General features: G+C 42.2%; 1 protein-coding gene across 1 annotated transcript in view; it reads left to right on the top strand.

The window, feature by feature from the left end:
- Nucleotides 1-6459: 6459 nt before the first annotated feature.
- Nucleotides 6460-19734, top strand: part of plxna3 (plexin A3) — an 81935-nt gene continuing 68660 nt past the window's right edge. The window contains exons 1-2 of the mRNA XM_030783735.1: nucleotides 6460-7653; nucleotides 9994-10176. Of these exons, the coding sequence (XP_030639595.1) occupies nucleotides 6460-7653; nucleotides 9994-10176 (1377 nt within the window). The remainder of the gene's footprint in view (nucleotides 7654-9993; nucleotides 10177-19734) is intronic.

The following is a 19734-nucleotide window of genomic DNA, read 5'->3' as shown; positions in this document are numbered from 1 at the left end:
ACCGTTATCCAAGTGTTCTACCCTAACTAATGAAATTATTGTCATGGATGCATGGTAACAGACGCATGGACGTTTTCAGATGGTTTGGTTTCAGTTGCACTCTACAACCAGCATGCTTCTTTTGATAAAATAGGACATGATTGTAGTCAGTCAAACACATAGTGGAGTCTCGCCCTAGTAGTAAAGAGGATGGTTACCTGGTTTGTTAACGGTGGCCAGATGAATCACTGTAATGTGCACAGTTACGAGCAACCGCTCTTTTCAGAACAAAGGGAACGTTAAAATTAGTATTTGCTCATGACGGCAATTAAGAAACAGGTATTTGGCTATCGTGTAATTGTAAACCTCAAACAGCGAACGCCCATAGCTTCAGTTTTCTAGCCACACAATAGATCATTATTCCCTCTATTGTAACACATGGAAACCCAATTCCTTTTTTTCCTCGAAAGTTGCCAATTCAGTCCACGGACAATGGATCTTAATGTAAACCTGTGGACTAAGTTTATAGTCCCTCTCCTTTGCACGACCTCGCAAAAACCAGAAAACGGTTGCGTTAACAACCATCCACCCGCAATGGTTATGACTGTGTTGAGTATTTGCTTAGATGTCTGTCACATCTGTAATAGTGGCGAAACATTGTCACGTGACTAAATGTTTTTCCCGTTTTGAGACAAATAACCTAAATATGCATAATGAGCGCTGTCCGCCCAGGTTGTTCTATAAGAGGAATAAAAAAAATCAGTTTTTGTATCCCGTTTTATTAGCCACTGATTATCCACATACCACATACCATATTTAGTTTTTTTTTTTAATTTAACAGTGGAAAATAAACGTAGTAGAGACTCTGTTAAATCGCCGTTTAAGACATGCAGTACTCTGTTCCTCTTCAGTTGTGGATCAAGTCACTAGCTAGAGGGCAAAGGGAAGGATGTTACATGAGCTGAGATTCACGCGTGCTGCCCGGTAGGATGATAGTGGATTTTGCAGGTTAAGTGAGGTAGAGATTAAAACGAGGTGAGACCATTGGGCACCACGCCTTGGAGTTTGACTTTCCCAAAACAAGCGCCACTCCTTTAGCTCTCATACAGAATCATAAATATTCATTAATTGACTACATATCCCCTTCCTGTGGCACGTGAATCATACGTATCTGAGGAACTGAGAAGACACTGGCGTGTGTGTGTAGCCTATGTGGCGTGTGTGTATATATATATATATATATATATATATATATATGTGTGTGTGTGTGTGTGTGTGTGTGTGTATACATACGTGTGTGTGTGTAAATATATATATATATATATATATGGAGAGAGAGAGAGCGATGGTTATATACAAGGTATATAAATACAAGTACGCATGTAAGGTAGGCTATACAAACTGTAATTAGTCATTTCACTATAGCCTACTCTGCTTTGAGAAAACATGGAGGTTACTTATGTAGTCCACAAAAACTTAACGCAAGTGTTCATCGAATATTCAGTGCAGTAGCTGCGAAATTAGATTCCAGCAGCGCTGAGCGTTGGGCCTATGTGAAATTACATCGTCGATCACAAGTGTGTGAACACTACCGATATCCAGTGTTGTCGCTGGGTGGGGGGTTGATTGATTCATCTCTATCTTGATGTTGCGTCGCGCCCGATTTTACGGGGAGCTTCATTACTTTTGTCAGACGTATAGCTGACTAATAACGTTATATTTAAAAATATTATGTTTTCTTGACCCAGATAAGTAACATTTACTTTCTTCTTTCAATGTCGTGACATCGTGTGACGTGCTTTGCAAAGTCAGACATGTGATGTAATGGACACAAACCATAATTTCATGGCTATAAAAATATGTAGCCAATTACAGCGGAAAGACCACACTTTCAAGGCAATCCTTAGTGCCAATATATGTGCTTTTTACATTACATTATCAAGGCTCACTTGCTAACATGTGATAGTGTAATGTAAAACATAGGCTACTCGGTTTTGCACACCAACTTCAACACTGGCTATTGCCTGTTTTATATGAAAATACTGTTGGACGTCAGGTTTATCAACAGTGATATCTGGTGTCTTCTATAGGCATAACCTTAGATTCCAGTGCCAAATTAGTGACTTGTGTGTAGATGTTCTTGCCCTGATTCTCAGATTTATCCTATGATGCATGCAGTGCCTCAGTACTTGGTCTCAAAATTTTGCTTATCTCATAATTTCTGTTTCACAACCTTCAAGAAAAATCTGAGGCCCAGAAACTCTTGCATGGCTTCAGATGTTATAAATATGACACTCATTAAATAAAATGTGTCTGTGCTGTTCTTGCAAGCAGTCTATATACAAACTAGTTCAAACGTCTGTCATATTCACACCACTACATCCAAGCAGTAAAAAAATATCTGTAATGAGACAGCTGTAATTGGCCATTTTTGGCACTTTAATCAGTGTTGTGAAATGTCTTGTTCTGTAAAAACTGAAGCACTCCTACCTCCCTCATGCCCACCTTATTATTTAAACTTGTTGCCTGTCAAAGACACATGTCAAATCCCTGGGGTTCAGTAAACCACAATTGCCGGTCTACTTTGACAAGTACCGTTGATGACCTTAAAAGATGAAAAAAAAAAAAAAAAAAAAGTAAATCAAGATTTCCTTCTACATCTTTGAGAAGAAAGGTATACATTTCCACATGTGGATTGGCATGTGTACCCACAATGACTAAGGTCTTACTTTAGTGGAAGTGGAGTTTTTATTGATCATAATCACTGAACAATGGCCGCTGCCTATATGCAGTCACAGTTTCTCAGTATTCACCACAGCCTGTGCTTGCTTCTTCCTCATAGAGGCATCAAACGTCACCGATATCTTTAATGAGATCTTTTGTTTTTCTTGGCCTGGGCAGGTGAATTTTTCTTTTCAGTTCAAATGTATGACAGAACAGGGGTGTTGGACTCAACTCAAACAGGCAGTTTTAAATGATAAGAACCATGTAAAGGCTTATCCTCTAGTGTGATTGGCTAATCGGAGGGTGTTTGAATTGTGTGATTGCATTAATCATTGGTGTTGGTGATTAGATTTATTTGTGTCTCTGCAAACTGGCAGTTTTGGAAAAGGAGTTCTTAGCACTCACCAAATCAGTGTACAACTCCTTATCTGATGGGAATTAATAAAAAAAAGCCTGCAGCTGAAGCTGCTGCACTTTTTATTAACGCCTCTTCTGTAGGGGCCGTGTAGTATATGTATGTTTCTATTTTCTGCCTCATTATGTTTCATAGAACCTATTTCTATTGCTCCGTGTGGCTGTCGGTATTTTATTAAATAGTGGAAGTCTGTGTTATTGAATTTGCTGCGAAGACAGTGGACTCAAGCAATGAACAAGGCCTTGGTAATCGTCGCTATATCTTAACATCAACCCGCATTTCTGACGTAGAATGGTGTAGAGATCTGGTGTAGAAATAAACAAAAGTGCTTCTCCTGAACTCAAGCAGGATGGAAAACAAGACTAAAATAACAGAAAAAAAGGAAGCAATCTGGTGACACTCAGAGATTTTCCCTTCACCTTTCATGACCCCCTTCTTTCATTGTTGTTTTCAACAAGTTGCTAGTTTTTACATCCCCTTTTTTTCCCCTCCCTCTCAATCCACAAGCTAAAGTTATGATATAATATCATCATATAAAAAGCCTTTATGAAATCAGTTTTGGTGGAAGTTCAGGAATTTGGACGCACCCTAAATTGGTGTCTTCTCCATCTCTAAACAAAACAAACAAACTTTGAGTGCCCTTAGTAAACGTAGCGGTGGCGTAAGTGCCCTGCTTAGCAGGATCTAACGTGACTCATTTCTCTGCAGCTCATATGAAAACGCACAGACAGACTTGATATACTGTAAATGAAACCTTTTTGCTGTCAGGTATTCTCAGCATGTCACCTCCTACTTTCTAATCCTGCAAAGAGAGCGATTGCTTTTATTTATTTATTTATTTATTTATTTTTTCATTCTAATCAAGTACTGTTGACCCTCATTACAGAAGCGGCAAGAAGAGGGTAGTGTTTTGTTAGTCCTTGATTAGATGGACCAGTGATCTCTCTTGAATGTTGTATGAATTCTCATAGCAGAGTGACTGAGCTTCGGTTCCATTTCACCAACCCTGAATCGCCCTCACTCGCAGCACTGGGTTTTTAATATAGCGTCTGACTAGAGGGCGAATTCAGATGTTCATCATATCCATCATATTTTCCTTCAGCTTATTCAACTGATTGATGTGGTCATTTCTCATCACTACAAATGACAGGCAAAAGGGTAATAGGGTGCTAGCCGTAGGGTTAGGGAACATGGCTAATGAATGAAGCCATTTCACCTGGGCTCTGTAAATTCCGAACATGTCCGTAAAACGGAACGGCTGCACTGGGTTCACAGGGCTTACAGTATGCGTCTCATCAGGATTCCAGCAGCGTCTGTGTTTACGGTTCAGCACAGGCAGGAAAGGTCATTGGGGAGTATTTGTCAAAAGTATTGATGTGACATGAAAACTTCCAGCACAAGAAGCCTGTAACATCTTTAAACATATATAGGCTCACACACATACCAGCCCTTTCGCACAGCAGGCATTTTCATATGATGACACAGCAGCAAAGGCTACTAATTATATCGGGGTATTATTATAATTTCCGCTTCGGTATTTTCATCAGATCTGTAGCAATATCTGTGAATAAAGTTGTTTATTTAGCAAATTTATTTTTTGGTTTGAAGAGGTCAGATGTGAATAAGACATGTAACCGCCAAGGAGAAGTTCTGTATTTGCAAACAAGTGGTCACATATACACCCGAGATAATGCACAGTTTTTACCTTTTAAAGCGTGTTTTCACTTGCAGGGGATTCCATTTCTGAGCAGAGAATAAATAACAGTGTTATTTGACTCCATCATCAAACGTCTGTCTGGCGGCCTAGCCATCCACTCATCTATACGGTAATTCTTGCTTAGGCATTCGGTTTTTCTTTCTTTCTTTTTTTTTTCTTTTTTTTTTTTTACTGGCACCAGCCAGTGCTCCACTGTGCTAATGAAATCATTGTGATTGCCGTTCAATAGCGTCTTCCACAAGTCAGGAAATGTATTACAATACGTTATTGTATTACAATGGCCACTGTATTCGCATTTTATGCTCAATATAAAAGCACTATGTGGCTAGGCAGATTCATTCTCCAACATTGTTTGGTTCTCTGAATGACAAAAATTCAAACCTTCCAGACTATGCATTGTTATACTGCAGAGAAGTTATTTTTGTATTTTTCATACTGACTGCGCCGTATATGCTGGAATTATATTTGAGTTCAACAAATGTTCTGATGTATTTGATGTTAAATAGACATGTCTTAATGAGACAACTGTCCGTTCTACTCTCAGCGAGGGTATTTGGGGAAAAAAAAACAGCCCTACTTCTTCTGGGTAGATCTCCAGTAGCTCTTGTTGCCCATCATGGTTAGTGTGGGAACATTTAGCATACTTGATTTTGAGTATGTTAATTGAAGTAAAACAACAGAGAATGGCTTAAACAGGCCTTGGTCGTCTTCACACAAATTAAAAGCTGATTCCAAAGGTTCTGCCCACTGAATCCTCAAGTCTCTGTAATGTAGTTTTATTAAAGCCTTGTTCTTCCTGCGTACCTAGCCCAGTTCTTCCCAGCACACACACACACACACACACACAGAGAGAGAGAGAGAGAAAGAGAGACAGGGAGCACCATAAGGGCCTCTTTCATTCCTGCTGCTAGGCCCGGTGGGGGAGAGCGGTGATTGAGCAGAAGAGCAATGTGTTTGATCTACTGAGCACTTATGTTAAAGATCCTTTAGCTGCTAACATAATATAGCGCAGAAGTCTCATGGCCGCACAGTTTACACTTTTTCTCTCCATCTATTTGTTCGGACCCTGTCATCTCACTCTCTTGCCTGCCCAGTGCTAGTGCCTAATTAACAAATGTGCCCGGGATTAGTGCTAGTGATGGCTATAAAGCTTTATTAGCAATCCATTGAGTGAAAGAAGTGGGAGTGACAAGGCTTGGCACCAACAGAAGCCACTCGATCAATATGCGACCCCAAAACCCCCTCACACAGCTGTCTTGCACTGGCTGACTGTCCAGATTTAGTCATTAATACCCCCAAATGGACTACAGTCAGGCTGGGAGTAAGGCTGAAGTAAAAGTGCTGAAAATCCAAATGTGATTTTTTAAACTTTCTTTTTTTTTTTCTTTTTTTTTTTTTTTCCCAGAGTGCTTAATGCAATTAAACTTCTTTCAGATAAGACATTGCTTTCCCCTGCAAAATCCTTTTTTTTTTTTTTTTTTGCAAACTGACTCTGTTTTCTCTCCTGCATTTCAGACATGAGCCAGTGAAACAGCAAAAGAAGGAAAGCCTGCAATAAGCTCAAGGGAAGAGCTCTGCCTCGTTCCCCCCTCCCCCCCCCCTCCCCCACAAAAAGTTTTTAATCATGACGCCCACATGGTTGGTAGTCTATTTTATTTTAAGTCTATCTGGGACCAACACAGCATTCCCTATGACCCCTACCGAGCTGCCACCTGAGACAGGGATTTACAGAGTCAAAGACACAAGCCTCACGCACCTGACGGTACACCGCAAGACGGGCGAGGTGTTCGTCGGAGCCGTAAACCGAGTCTACAAACTCTCCTCGAACCTGACCGAGCTGCGATCGCACATGACGGGACCTGTGGAAGACAACGCCAAATGCTACCCCCCTCCCAGTGTCCGAGCCTGCGCTCACAAACTGGAGTCCTCTGACAATGTGAACAAATTGCTGCTGATAGACTACGCGGGGAACCGTCTGGTGGCGTGTGGGAGCATCTGGCAAGGAGTTTGCCAGTTTCTCCGGCTAGAGGACCTCTTCAAGCTCGGCGAGCCGCACCACCGAAAAGAGCACTACCTTTCAGGGGCCCGAGAGGCCGACGGAATGGCGGGGGTGGTGGTGGGCGAGGACGACGGACCGGGAGGGGAGATGAAGAAAAAGAAGAAAGGCGGGAGTCGGCTTTTCATCGGCGCAGCCATCGACGGGAAGTCCGAGTACTTCCCGACCCTGTCCAGCCGTAAGCTCGTCGCTGACGAGGAGAGCGTCAGCATGTTCAGTCTGGTTTATCAAGATGAATTTGTGTCCTCCCAAATCAAGATACCCTCAGACACGCTCTCTCTCTACCCAGCCTTTGATATCTATTATGTATACGGTTTCTCCAGTCGCACCTACATATACTTCCTCACCCTGCAGCTAGACACACAACTCACACAGATGGACGCCACAGGCGAGAAATTCTTCACCTCCAAGATTGTGCGAATGTGCTCCAACGACACAGAGTTCTATTCTTATGTGGAGTTCCCGCTGGGCTGCACTAAAGATGGGGTGGAATATCGACTTGTCCAGGCTGCCTACAAGCACCGTCCTGGCCGGATGCTTGCCCAAGCTTTGGGCTTGTCGGAGGATGAGGACGTGTTGTTTGTGGTCTTTTCCCAAGGCCAGAAGAACAGGGCCAACCCACCCCGTGAGACTGTGCTGTGCCTGTTCACCCTGCATCAGATCAACCTGGCCATGAGGGAGAGGATTAAGTCCTGCTACCGTGGGGAGGGCAAGTTGTCTCTGCCTTGGCTGCTCAACAAGGAACTGCCATGCATCAACACGGTGAGTCTACTGAATTTGAATTCTCCTTCATGTTATCTCCACGTGAGAAGCCGCGTGTATCAGTCATGAAGCGGATCTTAACAACATTTTACCACTATTTATATTTAACAGCTACTTAACGTTCTGGTGCAACGTCAAAATCTTTTTAAGCATGGTTTCTGACATGAAAATGTTTTTTTTTTTCATTTTTGTTTATTTACAGATTCATGTATGTATTTATGAGCAAATGCATGAGGTTTAATAACCTCTTTGTGATCTAACATGGGTCCCCGAAGATCAAAATGCTATCTAACGTCTCGTGGTTTGATTGGATGTAATCTATTTTTGATGAAAAATCCATTGATAACAGATAGGATAAGACAGAATAGGTTATCGAAAAAAGTAGATGGGAAGGAAAGTGACATCTAATCATCAAAATCAGCGTGAGCACGACATATAAAATTAGATTATATATTAAATGTGGTTTTCCTAGAAAGTAAATATTAATCTTCTGTATTTTAGAGTTAGGATGAATAACGTATCCAGTCACATTCTTGTAATATTTATTTTGCTTGGAGCTACCCTCTGGCAAGTTTTATAGTCTACATGCCAGTTTCAACAACATAGCACTTAATGTCCATTTTAACACGGCTGTTAAATTTGAACTTATGTTCAACTTACTACAACCTTATGTTTGTAGCCACATCTCAACTACTCATGACGTCTGTGTCCTACGGGTATGCTAATTGTTAATATTACACATGTGATAGCCATTTACACAGAGGAACGCCCAAAGAGCTTTTTAGAAAGAGGTTTGTTTTAGGGTGTGCCCGTGCCCCCCCCCCCCTCCCCCCCTTAAAGCATATTTTGGTTGGCTGTTTCTATTTTAGCTGCTTCTGTAGACAGTGGGAAAACCTAAAGCGTGGTAGCGGGAAAAAAAAAAACACCTTTTCAGGCTAGTAGAGAGCAGATGGAGAGGAGAGTGTTGATGGCCTGGTTCCTTTGAGGGGGGGAGTGGTTGTTTTTATTAGTAGCAACAGGGTTCCCCATGAGTGATGCAAATCTGCTTCTGATTTCAGTGCGCTTCAGCAGTGTTATTAGGCCCTTCTCATGCGCAGCAATAGCCCTTGACCACATAATGAGCATGTGCGTGCCAGAAGCTTGCTCATGCCTTGTTTAATATATTTATCCCTCATAAGTAATCAAAAAACAAGCACCCCTCCTCTCCACTCTCAGTGTCCAATCATGACCGAGCTCACCCGGGGCACAAAGATTTCGCTGTGAGCCACGAGGTGTAATTACACGGGAATGCGCTGCATCACCTGTGTTTATGATCATCGTCAGTTTCTCCCGTATCATTAATGTCCTGAGCCTGGCCTCAGAGTATGATCTCCGCCCTCAGGAATCTGGCAGTGACTGGTTGTTGGTTTGTTAAATTGAAAGCCGCGGTGTAAGTGCACAGGAAATTACAAGAGCTGATGTCATCAGAAGGTCAGACTAACCTTCTCTGCGCCTATCTTTTGAGGTCAATGGATTATTGTGCTTGGTTGGACACTACGTTACAGACTAAAAGAAAGATTAAAGACCTCTGTGTGCTCTAGAAACTCGGTAACTCAGCGATGAGTCAATAGTTCTCCGCCAGGATGAGTGGGGAGCGGGGTCATCACCCGATGACATCATCAGCCCCGGTGATAGGCTGCAGATGTTTGCTAATGCAATTGATTTTTGAATAAGTCTCACCAGGGCTCCCTGAAGAACATGACAAATAACGATTGTGTCGCTGTTTCCTTTTTTTTTTCGAAAACTGAACCTTGTGGGGGGGCAGTGAAAATATGTTTTTATAAGCCATTTCGGGTATTAATTGTTCCTTTTCTTTTTTAAATCAAGAGTGAGCACGTCTGTAGTCACATACTTTTCACAGTGTGCCAGCGAACAGGATGATGTCACGTCTCGGTAGCCGGCACACGTCAACTCCAGGCTAATCCCTCTGCTCAGTGCTCTGAATTTCTTTTTTCTTATTCAGCTGAATGGCAAGATTAACTGGCATTTGTATATGTCTGAGTTATGTATGCTACACTCTTATAAGAAGTCTGAACACGTTGAAATGCTGCAATCACTGCCTTCTCATTTTTTTGGGGTGTTTTAGCTGTTTTCTTATACCTATCATGACAAACCTAAAGCCCATCTGAAACAATTTTCAAAAACTTTCTTTTGACATTTAACGTTATATACAAATGTACAAATCAATTACTCCAAACTAGCCATAGAGGACAACCTTTCTGTTGACATCTGTTGAGTGCATTCATTGTACTGTTGTTTAAAAGCTTAACCAGCTCCGTTGTCTCTCATCTCATTTTACAGCCCAAACAGATTGGGGATGATTTCTGTGGCTTGGTGCTCAATCAGCCACTGGGAGGTCTTAGGGTCATTGAGGGCACTCCACTGTTTGATGACCGCTCTGATGGAATGGCAGCGGTCGCCGCCTACACCTACGGAGAACATTCGGTGGTGTTTGTGGGAACCCGCAGCGGACACCTGAAAAAGGTAGGAGGCTTGCTGTGTTTATCAAGCATTTGTCAGCTTTAAAAAAAAAAAAAAAATTAATAAACTGGGGGGGGGGGGGGGGGGGGGGGGGTTGGGGTGCTTTGATTGTCTGACTGAAATTTACATGCTTTGAATTCTTGTTTAGAAGTGTGTAAACCGTTTTAAGATGTTTGACCTCTCAGATAACATGTTGTGACAGACTTGGTCTCATCACCCCATTTTCCACTGTTAAAATTGTGTTTGTCGTCGAGTTGTCAACTTCTCTGGCATCCCTACACAAGCTTGTTTATCGTAACAAATCGTGATGGATTGTGTTTGATCGTTAATTGTGGAAATTATGGAGATCATTATGGCAAATGTGGGGATTTTTGCAACAAGCTGACAAAGAAATATGTGCACGGAAAAAGAGGAAAATAGAGATAGAGTCGTTTTCAACCGCTTGAACAGAGCTGTTTGGGAGATAAACTGATCAAAGATTGTTATGGTGACATGGTCTTGAATTTTGTTTAATACTGTGTTGGTAGTCAACATATTGTAACACCCTGCAAATTCGACTTCCCCCTCGTTCCAAAAACAGACAAAAAACACACAGACACAGTCACACACACACACACACACACACAAAAGCCCTGCTAGCGCCACACTAATAATAAAAGACCGCCACCTCATGACTCACCCTGCCCCAAACAGCTGCTGACGCTTAAAGCAATAACATGCTTACTGACCAGTCTGTGAAAATACCTCACCGACTTCCCAAACACACTTTTTTTTCTCTCCGTCAGCTATGGCCAAAGTATGTGCTGAAAACCCTCTGGGATTAGAAAGTGAGAGGGTGGGGTAGATAGCTCTTTTATGTTTAGTAATTGCCTCAGCCTGCACATGTAATATCATCCAGCATATATCAGGGGGATAGATGGACTTTGTTACCGGTCAGGTTTTAGTCGGCATGTGCCCGATGTTTCTCGTGTGAGCTCTGCACCAGGTCACCGACGCTAGTCAAGTTTTATTTGTGCCCCCTTTAAGTTACAGTTTATTGAGAGAATCTCACATCAAAGAAATTAAATTGGTCGTGAGACAGGATGCTGAAGAAATCATTCTAGAAGCCGGCCTGGCTCCTTTGCGCTAGACATCATAATTAAAATGAAGTGGGTGGAAATGAAATATGCTACAGTTCTATGTATTTGCCATCCAAGCTCTCCACTGGGAATTGTAAATGTGTTCACATCCATACCCATACCCTGGCCGGAGGTCCGACGGCCGGTCCTATGGGAACGGAACTGTTTTGTTTTCTGTTCAGATAATTTATGAGTGTTTGCGTGTTTATACACGTCTCAGAGATGCTTCCCACCCTCATCCCTGGCTTGCTGATGATCATATTAGTAGGTCAACATGGCCATATGTACAGCTGTGGTTTAAAGCCCCGTCATGGTAAACAGAGTAGATTTATTATAATACAGTATTGCAAATAATCAGGTAGGGTTCCTCCTTTGTGGCGGTAATGTGTTCCAGAAACACAGCTCCATATTCAATTAAAATCATCATAATCAAAACATAATTGCTTTCCCCGAAATCTACGGTTATTTATATATTTATTTGGGGTTTTTTTGCAAGAGCTCATATTGTGTCTACATGAATTTTGCAAAAAAAAAAAAAAAAAAAATTAAAATAAATAAATAAATAAATAAAAGTGCATTTGTTAAAGTGTTTAGTTTTTAATGAGATTGGTTTTCAAACTGCAACTGTCCATTTCTGAAAGAATAAAAGGGGGAAAAACAGCTTTGTTGAAATCATTGCTCATATCTGGCTCTGCTTTGTGTGCTGGGATTTCCTCATTTGTGTCGAACAGCTGTAGACCAGCAGTTTGGATATGTTTGGATTGCTGATTGGTTTCAAGCTGTAGTTGAGGTGTGGTTCTTGTTCAAATCTAATTAATCAAACAGAATAAAACCAGCACAGGAGAATTTGTCACATTGTTTAATTTGGGATCGGTTCAGAATACTTGGTTTTCATCATTTGCTCTGTATAAGTAGTCTAGCGGGCTACGTCATTAAGTTAAAAACAAAATATGTTGTTTTAAGCAGCTTCTCTTTTCCCCCCGATATCAAAGGCGCTGTTAAAAATGCTCCCTAGCCCCTAATAAGTATTTAAGTAAATGCAATAACGCCCGTCTTTATTTCAGATTGTGGAGTGAAAGTTTGTTGTTATTTATTACTCGTTGTGACTCATAGAGGAGTGTGAGACAACGTGCCATAATGAGGCCTGGAGAATACTGAAGGCTGTTTAATTGCACCATATCTCCCCCCCCCTCGCAATGGTTTGTTTGTTTTGGCAAGAGAAAAGAGAACATGAACCGCTTTTCTCAAGCTTCACGGAAATCACCCGTGAGCCTTTAGAGCTTCCTGTCCCCAGCTGCCCAGCCGTAGTTTGCGCTGGGATGCAGTAGCTACAGGAATCATCTCTGGCGGGACTCTTTCTGTTTCTGGCCTTTGTCGAGATCATTTCACACCAAGTGAAGACTGAAGCTCATTTTTTTTTGTTTTGTTTTGTTTTGTTTCTTTTGCATGTTGTGCATGGAAGCAACATATTGTGGAGAAGTTTAGTGATTAGCTTAGCCATCTGACAACAGCAGAAGTAGTGCATGGTTTAGTGAACACTACTAAATTGGCTTGGGTTTTGTTTTGTCATCCAAACCAGATTAAACTTCGTGTATCTTGCATGAATTTATGTTGTTATGCCTTTTGTACTTTAGTGTTATGTGTGGAATATGATGTGTTATGGCATGTTTTTTCTTCATTTATCGTGCTGGAACAGACAATTTTGGCAGTGAAAGGAACACCAATGAAAAGCTGAAATACAGATACAGCTATTTTCTCACCACTCACATGCAAGTCACAAATTCCTGGCTCACTTATGGGGGTTGCAGCTGGGATCACATAGGCAGTGAGAAAGCAACAGGCTGGATGGAGCTAATCTCGCCTTTGGGAAATAAACCCAAGCTTGTCAAGGTTCTTTATGGAATGCTGCAGTGGAGCCTGTGCAGATGAAATATATCTGTTTGTGTGTGTGTGTGTGTGTGTGTGTGTGTGTTTGTGTTTGTGTTCTGAGCGTGCATCATGTGCGTCTGGAACTGTGTGGCCGTGCCCTTGAATGTCGAATGAGTTGGTTTATGTTGAGTCGGTTAAACTAAATTAAACCGGTCATAAGTTATGGAGGTAACCGGACCCCACGTTTGGATATAATAATTCAGTCTGTTTAATTGGCCTATGAAGATCTCTGACATCATCTTTCCTGAGAAAGCGAGAAGAGGAAATTGTTGTATATATTGAATGAAATCACCATATCCCGTTACATATATCAGGGTGATTATATTTGTTTTCTAATTCACTGGGACAGATATTAAAGGGTTTTTTTTCTATATCACAATTAAGAAATGTTTGCACTTCTTACTCAGGATTATTTAATACACATTAGCTGAAGTGGTCTTAGATATTATGCTGTAATTGATGAATTAGCGGACCTTGGATGTCTGTGATTGTTTGCCTTCTGTTAGTAGACTGATATAATGCCATCAAAAAGCTGTCACAACCTAAACAGGCTTATCTTCATTTAACATTCTGTGGCCACTCCAGCATCTCAATCTATCACATTGTAATTACAAATGATTGACACAATAATGCGTTTACCACCCTTTTTCAACAAGCACAAAGGCAGATAAATGTTTTGACAACATTGTGAGATTATTAAATGAGCCTTAAGACGAGGAGTATAAGTTGTACATTACACTAATAAATGAAATGTAGACGTTAGTTTTTTCGTTCCTCTCAATGACCACAGCGAATCAAGCAATATAGGGAGTAATGTACCAGTCTTTTAAACGGAAGGTAGAATAATGCATGCCAGCTAACAAGTTGAACTGCCTAACATAATAGGTCAAGTCTGATTTGAAATGACGGTGGCTGTGCCCGCCATTTTACATCTTATTTGCACTCCATTCAAATCAGTTTCTGATTCAGATGGAAATTGGAGCTAATTCAGCCGTATAAATCACTGCTGGAGAACGGACCGGGCCAGGACAATAGGCTGACCCGCTGATTTACGAGCCGGGCCCGGCCCACAGCTCGTTTGATCATGGCTAAATCTGCTGGCCGTAAATCCGCTGTCACAGAACAAGGCGGGGAGACGTGTTTTGTCTGGAGGACGGAAGCAACATTGTTTTGCACGTGTTACACGCAGGAGATCCACCGTTACACAATCCAGTCCTCTAGAAAGGAGTCACAGATGAGAAACATCTCCTGCGTCTGTCTGGGTTTGGTTTAGTCTGGCTGTATCTGAACCGTGCGAAAAAAAGACTTGTAAATGAGATACTGCAGCCCAGCAACGTTCCAACTGTTCACCTGGCTTTAAATGGGCCTATCATTTAAACATCATTTTAAATGAGCTAAAAAATGATTTGGTGATTTGGACACGCATTCCCTTTTTGCCCGGAGGGCCAGAGCAGCTCTTTAAAAGAGGCCGCACAACGCCTTCCGCATTATAATCGCATCACACAGCGCAACACACAAAGACAAAGAGGGTCCAATTTAGTTTATTTCCAAATACCTTGCAGACTTGAACCTGTGACTAGATAATTGTTTATGAATGATGGAATCTATCTAAGAACTTTACCGTGGTACGCAGTGACCGTAGCCTTGAAACCCCCTAAAAATCCTCCCACTTATGTTAAGATCTGAGAGGTCTCTCCAAAGACAGTGTACGTGTGAAGTTGGGTTAAGCCCTCAGAACGTTTGGTTTGGACATGCTCAGAACGAGCTGTTTGGGAGCGTTGACGGGAAGAAAGAAAAGAGGATGCCTACGAGCGATGAGGGCGGACCGGGAGCGCTGTTAAACACTCGGAGCTTTGGGAGTGACACGGGGAAATGGACTCCAGATGCAGGCCCAATTTCTTTACCCATCTTCTTCAGTTAGCGCCAGATGTGGCGACAGCACCTCAGATGAAGGTAGCGACCGGGAAAATATAGAGGCGAACACGGAGAAGATAGAGGCTAAACAACGGCCCCCCGCGATCTCCGTGTATGAGGGCGCGCGAGACAATTGTAACTGTGGTGAGGCTTTGACAAAACAGGAGAAATAGATTAATGTTCGCCTAACAATGGGCTTTCACAGTCAAGTTCTCGGGGCTCTCTGAGGTGTAATTTGCTGGCTCCTACTGTCGTCTGTTGTTGTTGGACTTAAGTGCTGCTGTTTCTCCCCTTTTTTTTTTATCTCTCTCTGCATCCAAACTAATCACTTTACCTTTGTAGCCTGGCTGTCACAGGTATAAACTAATGAACACGAGTGCGTATGCGTGTTGCATTGTGGGATTAGGCTTGTAGGGCCCTCGTCGGTTGTCCTCTAGCCTCTGCCTGATCTGCTCTCATCTGTGCATTTTATGTCATAATTTAATGGGAGGCTCTGTAACTTCATTAAAGGTCAGGTCGGCCGCACCGGTAAATGGGAGCAATGTTGGGGGCAGCACTTAAGCGTCTGTACCAGGTCGTCTCTTTTAAAGGCCCAGGGGCTGACAGTGATTCACAGACTCCCCTCTCGAGAAAGAGATGCGTTTCGCTTCTCTTTCGCCAAGGCACAGGTAGCTCCACCGGGTAGCGGGATCCTTTTTCCTTTTTTCCTTTTTTTTTTTTTTTTCCCTTCCCAAAGTTTGACAGAAAACGGCGTGTCATTTTTCAGCCGGTCGCGGTGCCTCGCAGCCGCCGTGCCTGCCAGATACGTTTTATCATTCAGCTCCTATCCCACAGTCTCCGTGTTTCCGCAGGGGCAGACCTCAATGTTGGAGCTAACCTTGGAGCGCAACGCTCAGAATGAGCCATTAGATTTACCATTTCTTTCCTCTCCTAAAGCTATCCGCAGCCGTGCCCCCATTTATACTGGCGCTACGCAGCCCAACGGGTGTCCTGTTCCATCAGTAAGTGTGTATAATAATGGCTATTAAAAATAATCAAAGGAATATAGTTCCATTTTTGGTGGCACAAATGCTGTCATTAGCAAAGCAATTTAAGTGCATAATGTTAAGCCGTTATGAATCATGTGCTGGATGTGTTGCCATTGTTAATTAATTCAATCTAACAATCTACCCTGTTCCCAAGTTGTAACGTTACGCTAGTGAGGGAAGCGGCAGTATGGAAGGTAGCTTCTCGCAGCCTGCGTGTAAAGAATCTCAAAAAAATAAGCCTGCCGAATTAACGGCGCGGTGCTCCTCCGCGTTCTCAATAGGAACTTTGTCCCAGTAAAATTGTTAAATTGCGGGGGTCTCGTAGAATTCCCCAGCAAATTCGACCCTCATCACATGGACTGATTAAGGATTAGTTATTTAATAAAGAGCATTACAAAGAGGAGCTCTGTGTGTGACCTGCATGGTACCATCATACACACACACGCACGTACCCAACAATCGTACACAAACACACACACACACACACACACACGCACAAACGTACACAAACACACATACACACACACACATGTGCACACACCCACACACATGCTCGTACGCACACGCACACAAAACACTCACATACAACACCTCTCTCCCTCACTGCTCCTATTAAATTTTAGCACATGGAAAACTCACTGACATTGGTGTCACATTGATTAAAAATTCCATATACCTACTAATGTACTAGAGCCATCAACATTTCTGCCGTGTAGAATGGTGTAAAATGAAGGTCGTTTACAGAAGGACAGTTGTTTAGCATGCTGCTTGTGTGTGTGTGTGTGTGTGTGTGTGTGTGTGTGTGTGTGTGTGTGTCTGTGTCTGTGTCTGTGTGTGTGTTTTGAGAGAAGGTTATGTGATGTTAAACTGACAGAAGTTGGGGTGATTTTTGCCTTGTTTATCTAGGTTGTTTCCCATCTGTTGGTTTGCGGTTTTAGATGGCAGGCATTCTCCGTAGATTAATCTTAGAATAATGTTATTGTTGATTTTATATTAAACTTTTTCAGAGGGCTCTGAAAACTGAAAAAAAAGGAACAGTACGATCTCCGTGTAGAATCACAAAACTCATAATCTCTCTGTGAGGTTGTCTCAGAATTTCAATGTGCTTTGTCCAAAAGATAAACAAGTCCTTTTTTCAAAAACAGAATATTAAGTTTGTAATAAACACACGTTGTGGCATCTGGTTTTGGCTGTTTCTGTTTTTTTGGGGGTATTTTTTCTCTCCCTCTTTGTGAAGGATGAAGGATTTTTGGCCTGCCTACCATGCCAATAATAATGGAGGGCAATCTGCGTTGAGTATTTAGATATGGATATGGTTTGTCGAAGGTAATTAGCTTTGGGTAACTCTTGGGATCAAGTCAGAGGCAGAAAAATAAGTGGAAGAGACAGATGGCGAGAAAGGCTTGTCACTCGACTCGGCCCAGTTCACAAACAGCCACCTTCAATTCCCGGTTAAATGACCACAGTAGCGCCTCAATTTGAAGGTATGCTGAAAATCACTGATGCTAACATTCTTTAGTAAACAAAAAGGAAACTCATAATTGGCAGTCATAGCGACAGTCATCGCACATAACAGTCATTGCAACAGTTTAACCGAACGAAGCGTTTTATGGAATGTGCTAAATTTGGCTATCACTCTGATTTCCACATTTTCAGTAACTTCCTTAACTGCCAAAAAAAACCAACCAAAAAAAAAAAACGTTCTACCAAACCTCTGCACCAGATCAGAGCATGAACAAACCCCCACACAGGTTACACATCCTGCCTTGCCCCTGTCTCATCTCAGGGGAGAAAATTTCACTGTTTTTCCTCCATTTTGTGAGGTAAGAGTGCTGCTCTCTGTCAGAGCTTCCTCGTGTTTGATGCTAGTGCTGAAGGATTGTGGGATTCATATCAGAGGACTTCAGGGCAGGAGGGGGTGAAAGTGGATTTTGCACAGCGTGTTTGAGCCAGGCACCTGGAACTAGGTCATTTCTCCAGAAATACGCAGGAGGGAAGAGTGGAGACAGGAGGAGAAACGGAGGTGGGGGGGTGCTCTCCTGATTTGAGCAGTCAAGCAGCAGTTGAAAAAACCTCTCAGCATATCATTGTAGCAACCGCTGAAGTTACACTCCATCATATGGGATGTCAGTTTTTAATAGATCTAGCACAAAGGGAAAAAAAAAAAATGACTCGGTAGCTCAGGTAATATTGAGGCGATACCTCTTTATAAAATCTTTTCTGACAAATGGATGCGTATTTTCACGGGCGCAGATTTTACCGAACAGATCATCCTTAGACAACTGTTCTATTTTAAGTCATAACCACAACCAAATAATTTATTCCTAATCACCACCCACTTCCACCACGTTTCTGTCACGAAGAGAAAGCTTTAGGAGCGACTTAACTGAATCAGCCATCGGAGGAGGAAAACATTAACGGCTCCAAGAATGGTAGCTTTTGATAATCTTGAGAGATACAACCAGAAATCTGTCCCTGTCATATGATTCCGCTTTGATGGGTTTAATAATGCTTTCGCGCACTCTGTCTTGTATTGGTGCTAATTCTATGAGTGCTGTGCATTTTGCTCCTCATTGTCCCATGGGAAGATGAAGGCAGGCAGGCAGGCAGGCAGGCAGAGCTTCCCAAAAGAGCACAATTCTCTAGACTGACAGGGCAAACAAAAGGGGAGTCTTTTTCACACATACACATTAATAATAGGGGACGTACTTGCTTAATGAAGTCTTTTCTCTTTAGTGTTTATGTACTTCAGTACAATCTATAGCTCCATTTCCCCTCAGCAAGACGTTTTTGCTTTATGCCCATAGAATTTATAATTAAGATACATGTTCTGACATTCAGTGTCTCTGTCCTTTTCTACGAGTTACAGTAGCTGTTATTTATTTATTTTTTTTTCTGCAGTTAAGGATAAACCAGCGAGAATACACTGTTATGGATTCTAGCAAATTACGGTTGATTTATTGGTGATGCTTTCTTGATTAAGCTGGCAATGGATTTCATCCGCTCTGCTGGATTAAAAAAAGAAAGAAAAAAAAAACATTATCCATATGCTTCCTCACACATCTCGCCAGATGTACAAGGCTGTGACTTGTTTGCAGGTATATGGAAATGTATGTTGAGTGACAATGACTCGCTGCTGCTGAAGATAATTAATTATTGGAATCGCAGTTTTCATACAGAGGTGTTTAGTATGCAGAGCAGCAGGAAGTGACGGATGCCTCAACCATTGTTTCCACGGATGGATTTGTAAATGAATTGTGCCGTTCTGAATAGTGTTCCTGAATGGCAGTTTGCTCAGTAGATTAGAGGAGCCCAGGGTCCCCTCGTGCTCACACCTAACAATAGATATTTTGTCATCCCTTGCCCCCCCCCCAGCGCAAACCTGCAAACACAATAATAGCGTTTAGAAGGAACTGTCTGTCTGCCAGCTCAGGAGCTTCTGGAGACCGTGTGCATCTGAAAAGTCTTTGGTGGACCTTCACTCTGGGTCGTACTCAACTCTTCCTTCCTTGGCCCACAGTCAAAGTCTTAATGATTTGTGCAGACGCCACGGCCGTCCGCGAGCCCGCGTG

This window comes from Chanos chanos, chromosome 9, assembly GCF_902362185.1.
Source record: "Chanos chanos chromosome 9, fChaCha1.1, whole genome shotgun sequence".
NCBI classification, from domain to species: Eukaryota; Metazoa; Chordata; class Actinopteri; order Gonorynchiformes; family Chanidae; genus Chanos; species Chanos chanos.
This window is presented reverse-complemented; position numbering and strand designations above follow the sequence as displayed.